Here is a 10,193-nt window from a genome sequence, read left to right on the forward strand (position 1 = left end):
TTACAGACCAAGGGGCAGATTTATCAAAGGTTGAGGTGAATTTTTGAACGATTCGAATTTGACCAAATACGGACCTGTTCAATCGAAAACTGACCTATTCGCCCAAAAAAATCTGGTTGGTCTTTTTGAATTCGAATTTCGAAGTTTTTCAAATCCGAAATTTGACCCTTGATAAAAAATTCCCCCAAGTGTACTTGTGTTCAAAACCCACAACCCTGGCTGAATTCACAAATCAGATTCCTACACTCCTGTACAAGATCTGTAGAATGTATGTGGCAAACAGACTTTATTCTCTATAAATTTATACTGTCATGCCTCAATTCATTAAGCTAAAACTAGCAAAATAATGAGTGTGAGTTAAAAACTTTTTAAATCTAAAATTGTATAAAATACACTTTTTTTTGTTTAATCAGTGTTTTAATTGTTTTGTTAAAGTTATACTAAACTTTTTGCCATTTTTTAAATATCAGAAAAAATGTCATTTAAAATGTTTTTTGCACCATTTTTATGTTGTTTGAAAGACAAATTCATAAAAGTGTCTGTAAACTGTCTTTCTTTCACAAAAAGATGTAAATTGAGTCGGAATTTAAGCGGATTTCTGTTTGTGAATATGGAAAATGTATTTTACACCAGTTTACCACCACTTTTACTCCAAAAATAGGCTGTCTCCACTTTTATGATTTCCCCATTTGTCTTTGGAAGATCTCATCCTGTCACTTGGTTTTATTTATCATCTGTATGCTGATGAAACCCAACTATATTTATCCAAACTGGATGAACCATTGCCACCCTAAACTCAACCAAACAAAATCTGACCTCTGAATCTGAGCATCTTTCCACTTAAGCCTGGCCCTACTCCCTATTTACTTTCTCTATTGATGGCTCATTAATCCTGTCATCTCAACACGCTGTCTGGGGGTAATCTTCGACTCCTCTTTCTCTGATCATATTAACACCACTGTCAAAACCTGTCACCTTTTCTTAAGCAACACTGCCAAAATCTGTCCCTTTCTTTCACCTGCTATGGCCAAGATGCTCATGCATATTCTCTCATTCTATCCCGACTAAATTACTGTAATCATCTACTAACTGATCTCCCTAACACCCGTCTCGCCCCTCTACAGTCTGTATTAAATATGATGCCAGAATTCTCCTCATCCAGGAGAGTACAGGCCCTTCCATTGCAAGTCCCAAGGCTTCCCATAAAACTAAGAATAACTTACAATATCCTCCTCATAACCTTCATTACTCTACACCTAACTACATCTCATCTCTTGTCTCTCTATATGTTCATGGCCGAATCCTCTGCTTCTCTCAGAGCAACCTCTTGTTTGAACCTTCCACTGCTACTGATGTTCCCATATCAAAACCCTTCTGTCTTGTTGCTCCTTATATTTCGAATCCATTCCTGAATCTCTCTGAAGAGAATCCCCACTCAATGCCGTCAGATCTAAACTCAAAGATTACCTCTTGGAGCACTTGCATTACACCTAAACTGGCACTTATATGACAGTTTCACACACTGTAACCTACAGCACTTAATATCCCCCTATTTGTGTCTATAAGTTACCCTCCCATTTAGACTGTAAGCCCTAAGGGGCAGGGACCTCCATCCTTTTGTCTCCTTGACAGTGAGAACTTAATCTGTAGTTGAACTATACTTTATATTTATGTGAATTGTATTTTAATAATGTACTTATTGGTATCTATTATAGCAAAGACCCCCAGTTTGTTCTACTAATTTATTGTTCTGCTGTACAGTGCTTTACCCTCAAGGAGCACTATACAAATATACATACTGTACATAAATAAACTGTACAGCACTGTATGTATAAATGGATACCTATATTATATTTGTCCAGTGATAAACAGCAAAACCGAGGATTTGTTTTAAATAAAAATCAAACAAGTTAAATTAAGCATTTATTTGTGTATACATTATATTTATTTATGTACTGCATAGATTTCACTGTTGCAGCTACTATAAGATGTTGCATGTAAAATCATGGATACATATCATTTATTTGTGCTTGGGGGTGATAGGCCGTTTCATGCAGGCATCAGATTTTAAGTAGATGGAGAGTTTTGGTCGAGAAGTAAGTCTTTCAAGATAGGCAGAGAGCAAAGGGAAGGATGAAAGGCATGTCGGAGACAAATCAATGTGACACTGAAGAATATTTAGAAGGTTAAAATCTGCATAGGATATCTGTGGAAACAATAGCAGAAAATTAATTTTATAAAAACACTTGTTTGTGTTCTGTTGTCAAGATGGAGCATGGACAAGTTCAAACCTTGTACTAACCCACTTAGCTGATTCAGCTGAGCCAATGCTGGATATATCACAGTATGTTGTCTTCTACATGATATAGGACTCATGCACTTATTTTGCTAGGTCTCCCTACTCAGCAACCAACAGGCTACTGCTCAAGGCAACCAATGTCAGCTTGTGCTTGACCAGCTTATAAATAAAATGATGGAGATGGAGACATATGTATGATGTATATCTCCTATTATATAGTACTGCAAAATATGTTGGCACTTCATAGTTCATATTAATAAAAATAACTAGAAAACTAATATATTATTGAAAACATATTGTCCTTATAACACTATTATCCACTGGAAGAAGATATAGACTATTAATGACTGTCAATTAGTCAAGTAGCACTACCCTAGGCATTGGCTTCCAACCACACCCAACATGGAAAAGTCTTTGTACATAACCACCTAGGACAGTGTTGCCCCTCTTCCTTCCAGCATTAACTGTGATTATCCAGGGATGGGCAGGGTCTGTCTAGGTTTAAAACTGTTAATCATAGTATGTTTTCCTGTTGTTGGCTGTTATATCATTTGACATTCCTGCTATTAATTTTTCACATACAAATAATAAGTACCTTATTCCCCACAATGAATGTAGATCCATTAGCATTGTTAGAAAGGATCCTCTCAAACAGATTTAATTGCCCAGAAAGATCCTGAAGATATTTTTCTTTACCCGTTTCCTGTGGAATACAAAACAACTTAAAGAAGAATTTCAAGTTATTTTGCGTGATTTGTTCCAATTATTATCTCTGTCCCCCATCCCTCTTAAAATACTACAAAGTTACTTCAAAGCTTTTACTTACTGTACGTTTGTGAGGTTGGCACTTACCTGCCACAGGCAGTGATATCATTGAACATGTCAGGCCAGTGATATCAGCTTTTTAAAGTTAAATGCTCACTCACACCAATAACTGCACCAATTTGTATGGTCATCTTGCTGTGGTAGATCCTGCTGCTATCTGTGAGTAACCACACTGTTCCTGATGCAGTTATCTCTGTCAGTCTCTTCCTGACCCTACAGCTGATCTTGATTAATCCCTATTGTGTCTTTCTGTGAATTTGCCTGGATTTGCCTTCTAGATTGCCTTGTCTTCTTTTGTGTTTTAGTGCCTACCTCCCTACATTGTTTGACATCCCTTGTGCCTGTAAAATCATTCCCATATTCAATTCATCCCTCCTTAATCCCAGTACTGCTCCATCAAGCCCTAAAGAACCAGTGCCTCCTAATGATCCAAGTTGTCCATCAATAATCCCAGTATTGCTCCCTCAAGCCCTAAAGGACCAGTGCCTTCTAATGGTCCAAGTTGTCCCCTAGTTCTTGACATCTTCTTGTAATGGCAGCATGGGTGAATTTTATTTTCCTGCTATGTGGCCACTATCTGTCCCTCCTTAATCCAAGTACTGCTTCCTTAAACCCTAAAGGACCTGTGACTTCTAATGGTCCAAGTTGTCCCTCCTATATCCCAGTACTGCTCCCTCAAGCCCTAAAGGACCAGTGCCTCCAAATGTTGCAAATTTTCCTTCCTTAATCCCAGTACTGCTCCCTCAAGCCCTAAAGGACAAGTGTCTCCTAATGGTCCAAGTTGTCCCCTAGTTCTTGACATTTGCTTAGTGTAATGGCATCATATATTGACTATGTGACCACTATCTTGAATTTTATATGTAGATTTGCCTTGTCTACTTATACTGTACTGTACACACATATGCTTTATTATGCCACCTTAATTCACATATCAGTTGATGTCATCATCTCCCTCTCTACTGAATATGTAGAGTTGACTCAAATTCAAAAACCAGGAAGCTAAAATCCGATGAGCTTCTGTAGAAGTTCAAGCTAAATTTTGCAGGCATACTGAAAATGATTAGTGTAGTACAATATTTTAAAGTGCCTGCTGATTAATTGCCAAATTAAACATAGTTTCCCAGAGTCTAAATGTAACTGATTTTATATTATCTGCATTCATGCAAGATTTCTGAGAGCTTGATAAAATCTTTGCTGGTAAAGGCTGATAGAGGGATAAATAATATAAATTTTTGCTTTACAGCACAAGATTGATAGGTTCTGCTGATTTTCTACTAATATGATACAAAATACAAAACTTTAGGCAATCTTATACCTTCTCAAGCCTCATATAGGTCTATACTTACATATTCAAAAAAGATAAGACGCCCATATTTCTGTCTCAGATCTTCCACACCACTATTCACCATGTCTATGAGAGCTCTTTCTTGACCATTACTTCCATCCAGTCCTGCAAAAACACCCAATGCAGTGGTTGTCCGTTATTTATGATCCAAAGTAGAAAATCGCTTTGACAGTCTGTACAGTAGTCTTATACATTTCAGTCATTTTGGTTTTCACACAGAATTAAAAAAATAAAAGGGAAGTATTAGTAAATTTAGTGAAGTGAGAACATACCTCTGGTGGCAATGTGGACCCCCATGATCCCTTTCCCAGCATGATTATATTAACAACTGGCAGGAGTTTACAATGGATTGAAATGAAGATTTATATTTTTAATGAGTTGAAATGTAAAATATTGCCAGCTTTAAAAGGTTCAAAAGGAAAGATTTCATTTTGTATTTTGGTTCATCACCAGCGTTTTTTTTTTTTTGCCCTCACTTTGCCCTATTTATAAAGATATTTGAAATACTTTCAAATGAAGAACCACTAAAATAGTAAATGCTAATTGTTCTATGACACTATTTATAATTAGTTTTGCTTTCTTTAATTAAATATTTATACTTCGTTCCCCTGATCTGAAGCTGTGATTGGGGTAATGTAAAAATGTCACAAAGCTTGCTTGCAATAAACTTAAATTGTGAAGAAGTCACGAAAAATCATTAAGAAATACACACTAAAATCACATTCTACTATTTATTTTCATGGTCTGCAATTAATTAATTTAATTACATTTTAAATAGGTGAACTTTTTTAAATACATCTCCCATTGACGTCCAGAAAAGCTTGCTGGCGTTTAACTTGTTCAATTTGACTTTTCAAGATTTTTTTCAATTGATCAAACTCATAAATGTAACATCATAAAAGCATAACATTTAAAAAAAAGTTTTTTTTATTTAAAAAAAAAGCTTAACAAGAGAATTCCAATTTTAAAAAGTCATCCCTCTATTATTTAATTAAAAATGGTTTAAGTATTAAAGGGAGCATACTTACCATGTTTAGTTCCCAAGTACCTGAGAATACTGTTGCTCTGATACAAGACAAAATCTCCATCCTGAAACCGAGGCAGCTGACCAAAAACCTAATAAAAAGTAATTGGTTCAAAGGCTGATAAAAATCAAAAGTCATTATAATAAGTTGTGTATTTGTTTCTACTATGTACAGTAATAACCCAGCATTTTTGAATTTTTCCCAACGTAATTGTTTGCCTCATTTTGCAGTATGCGTGAAATATCCCCTGGTTATCTCTTCTGAAGGAAGACATCAATTTCAACTTTTTTCAAGTTTGAGAAATTTAAAAAATAAAATTCTGATAGTTGGAAAAAAATATGTCAGAACACTAATGCCAGTACACTTTCTAGTATTGTGTGTGGTCAAACCTGTACTGACTATAATATGAGAATTATTAAACCTCTACATCCCTTTCATAGTCTCATCTTCAGTTACCTTGTCATTGTCCTATAAAACTTATATCAACAACAACAACAACAAATCTAGGCAACATACAGTATGGGAAATAGAAGATTACATTGCACCCAAGGCAATTCTACTTAGTTCAGCACCCACCCTACACAATTAAAATTGCAAATATAATAACTACATAAGGAAACATATTGTATTGTGAAATACATTTTTATGTTATTTTTACATAAAGCCCATTAAACTATTCATAGATTTAAAAAACTCACCGCATTTTTCTTTCTGTCATCTTTTCCCGAAACCCAGTCTGAAATTTGTACTTCATCCTCTTTCCATTCAATGCCCTGATCTGCCAACAGCAGCCTGATAGCTTCCCCCCTCCCTAAGAGAAAGCACAAGACATTAGGAGGATAGCCAGAAGCAGAATAATGGACATTGTGGGCAGATTTATCAAAATTGAAGTTTTTTTTTCCCAGGTGAATAGGCCGTTTTCATTCGAATTCGAATCATACAGATCAAAGTAACAGCGCATTAGATCGAATTCACTTAGAAGTTTTTCCAAAAAAACTTTAGATGTTTCAAAATCCCCCAACTGGGAACCATCTGCATCTTTCCTGGTGCCTTGGTGGATACAGGGAACCCCCATTTATCTACCACTTGTAGCTAAAAGAAACAGCATTAGACTCAATCATATAGGAGGATGGACAGATTAATATGACAGTTAGTGAAGCCCAGACCTCTGAATTGGTACATACATATAATTACAAAAGGCACAGTGTTCTATTTAGACATACATATTCTGGTAGCTGTACTTACCTCTGACAGGGAAATAAGTCAAGATGTAGTCAGGCACTAAGGAGAAGAAATGAGTAGTAGTTTATTCAATGGGCAATACTATATGCCAACTGTATTTGCATTATGTGCTTTTCTTTGCCCAATATACTAAATACATGGAAAAGTGTGTGCTTTACACAAAATATAGGGTTAATTTAAGATGTAGGGTGCAAAGCACAATATATAGGTGAAAGTCTCCATACAGCTGTGCTCCAAGACAGGAGGTACAGGTCTTTGCATTTCAGAATGAGTTCAAGGACCTGAGCCTCCCCCATGAATACAGTGCTTTTTATACACTTAATATTAGCAAACTCAGATCAGTCTCTCTTAGGGTGGTACAGTCTGTTTTGGTAAATATTCCCCAACACTAGGGATCCCATGGCGTATCTTGCTCCCAGGCACTTTCCTTAAACCTGAGCTCACCCACTCATATCTCTGTCTGGTGGCTTGTTCACTGCAAGGACACTAACCCCAACTACTCTCCTTGTTGGAGCCAGAAAGCGGCTCATTAAATTGTGTTCCTAGAGCTATTATTGCACAAACTTCTGAAACTAAATAAAACTCTTCTGAACCAGGGCCTGCAACCGGCTCTGACCCATTGATGTTAGCAGTGTAAGAACAAGAGGTTTAAAGGAATGATCCCTGTAATTAGAGAGTCAACCACCCTATGTTGTGTTTGTCACCATCTTTCACTCTTCTGTAAAAAACCCTGAAAAGACCAGTGAAGGCATGAACATTGCACCCTTGTGGAACCTCTACCCACACCATTCTATATAAAAATTGAATTAGGTTAAAACACAAAATAGTGAAAAATAGACCCATAAGCATTGAGTCAAGAAATAAAACAGAAACTTACTTGTTGGGAGAAGATGGAATGGGTGTCCGAATGTTCAGTTTGTGGAACCTTTTCTGACTGGCAGGGCACTGCTTGCCGACACAAGTTAATAAAGGAACCAACTTCTGCTGAGTCATAATTAGAATTATACATCATGACGAGCATAGTAAGAAAAAAACAGGTTTGCTGGTCTATTAAATCATAGGAACCAATCCGAAGGAATGAAACAGATTGTTTTCTAATACATACCTCTAAATGGTTGCTGTGGTTTCCAAGATCTGGTCAAGCTTTGTGATCTATCTTTATATACCTGTCTTTATTATCCTGTGATGTTTTCAGTGCTACTGTCCCTTTGAAAGGTTTTATTTTAATCAAAAGATTTTCTAAACTATCCATAGTAACCACTGGACATGGATTTGTCCCTGGGGTTGTGCGTCTCTGCACTGAGCAGAAATCAAGATCAGGAGGTGCAGCTCAGCCCTACCTTACGGCTCTGCCACCTTGTCCCTCTGAATGACACACAAGGTAGGGGGCAGGAAGGAGGATGCACTGTATTAGTGAGGGGAGTAACAGGCACACAGGTATTAAAATTAGAATTGGCCCTGTATTTATCCTGTCATGTGTTCTGGGGTATAATGCATGGAATTGGTACTCTATTTATCCTGCCATATTCTTGATTATTATCCATGGAAGTGGCACTGCATTTATCCTGTTGTGTGTTCTGGGGTATTATACATGATGTTGGCCTTGTATTGATCCTGCTGTGGGTTCTGGGGTATTATACATGGCTGTTTTTATCCTTACATGCATGCGCCCCTAGGCCTGCTGCCATTCATCGTCCCCTCCCTTTGTATAAATGGACAGATTTTTAGCATCAGGTCTGGAGTTCTGGGCATTGGTCCACAGGAAATTTGAAAAACTATTGTATCTTCAGTGAATCCCCAGTGCTTCTGAACCAGGGTGTGGTTGGGCAGCAGGTCACCCCTCTAAAATTCTGTATCTCTAGGCCCAGCCTTTGTGGCCTTTTCTCAAATCTGTGCCTGTTTAAACTCATGTATGTTCTGGGATATTATATAAGGAATTGGTCCTGCATTTATCCTGCTGTGTGTTCTGGGGTATTATACATGGAATTGGCACTGTATTTATCCCTCTGTGTGTTCTGGGGTATTATACATGGAATTGGCACTGTATTTATCCTGCTGTGTGTTCTGGGGTATTATACATGGAATTGGCACTGTATTTATCTGCTGTGGGTTCTGGGGTATTATACATGGAATTGGCACTGTATTTATCCTGCTGTGTGTTCTGGGTATTATACATGGAATTGGCACTGTATTTATCCTGCTGTGTGTTCTGGGGTATTATACATGGAATTGGCACTGTATTTATGCTGCTGTGTATTCTGGGGTATTATACATGGAATTGGCACTGTATTTATCCTGCTGTGGGTTCTGGGGTATTATACATGGAATTGGCACTGTATTTATCCTGCTGTGTGTTCTGGGTATTATACATGGAATTGGAACTGTATTTATCCTGCTGTGTGTTCTGGGGTATTATACATGGAATTGGCACTGTATTTATCCTGCTGCGTGTTCTGGGTATTATACATGGAATTGGCACTGTATTTATGCTGCTGTGTATTCTGGGGTATTATACATGGAATTGGCACTGTATTTATCCTGCTGTGGGTTCTGGGGTATTATACATGGAATTGGCACTGTATTTATCCTGCTGTGTGTTCTGGGGTATTATACATGGAATTGGCACTGTATTTATCCTGCTGTGTGTTCTGGGGTATTATACATGGAATTGGCACTGTATTTATCCTGCTGTGTGTTCTGGGTATTATACATGGAATTGGCACTGTATTTATCCTGCTGTGTGTTCTGGGGTATTATACATGGAATTGGCACTGTATTTATGCTGCTGTGTATTCTGGGGTATTATACATGGAATTGGCACTGTATTTATCCTGCTGTGGGTTCTGGGGTATTATACATGGAATTGGCACTGTATTTATCCTGCTGTGTGTTCTGGGGTATTATACATGGAATTGGCACTGTATTTATCCTGCTGTGTGTTCTGGGTATTATACATGGAATTGGCACTGTATTTATCCTGCTGTGTGTTCTGGGGTATTATACATGGAATTGGCACTGTGTTTATGCTGCTGTGTATTCTGGGGTATTATACATGGAATTGGCACTGTATTTATCCTGCTGTGTGTTCTGGGTATTATACATGGAATTGGCACTGTATTTATCCTGCTGCGTGTTCTGGGTATTATACATGGAATTGGCACTGTATTTATCCTGCTGCGTGTTCTGGGTATTATACATGGAATTGGCACTGTATTTATCCTGCTGTGTGTTCTGGGGTATTATACATGGAATTGACAGTGTATTTATCCTGCTGTGTGTTCTGGGGTATTATACATGGAATTGGCACTGTATTTATCCCTCTGTGTGTTCTGGGGTATTATACATGGAATTGGCACTGTATTTATCCCTCTGTGTGTTCTGGGGTATTATACATGGAATTGGCACTGTATTTATCCTGCTGCGTGTTCTGGGTATTATACATGGAATTGGCACTGTA

At 37.5% G+C, this 10,193-nt stretch overlaps 1 protein-coding gene across 1 annotated transcript; it reads right to left on the minus strand.

The window, feature by feature from the left end:
- Positions 1-1,910: 1,910 nt before the first annotated feature.
- LOC121397248 (glutathione S-transferase P 1-like) lies at positions 1,911-7,700 on the minus strand. Its single transcript, XM_041573725.1, has 7 exons — positions 7,614-7,700; positions 6,740-6,775; positions 6,193-6,305; positions 5,498-5,585; positions 4,471-4,574; positions 2,895-3,002; positions 1,911-2,206 (listed from the first exon to the last, which is right to left on the minus strand). Coding segments are annotated over exons 1-7 (636 nt in total). The 5' UTR covers positions 7,615-7,700; the 3' UTR covers positions 1,911-2,020.
- Positions 7,701-10,193: the final 2,493 nt, after the last annotated feature.

This window comes from Xenopus laevis, chromosome 8L, assembly GCF_017654675.1.
Source record: "Xenopus laevis strain J_2021 chromosome 8L, Xenopus_laevis_v10.1, whole genome shotgun sequence".
NCBI classification, from domain to species: domain Eukaryota; kingdom Metazoa; phylum Chordata; class Amphibia; order Anura; family Pipidae; genus Xenopus; species Xenopus laevis.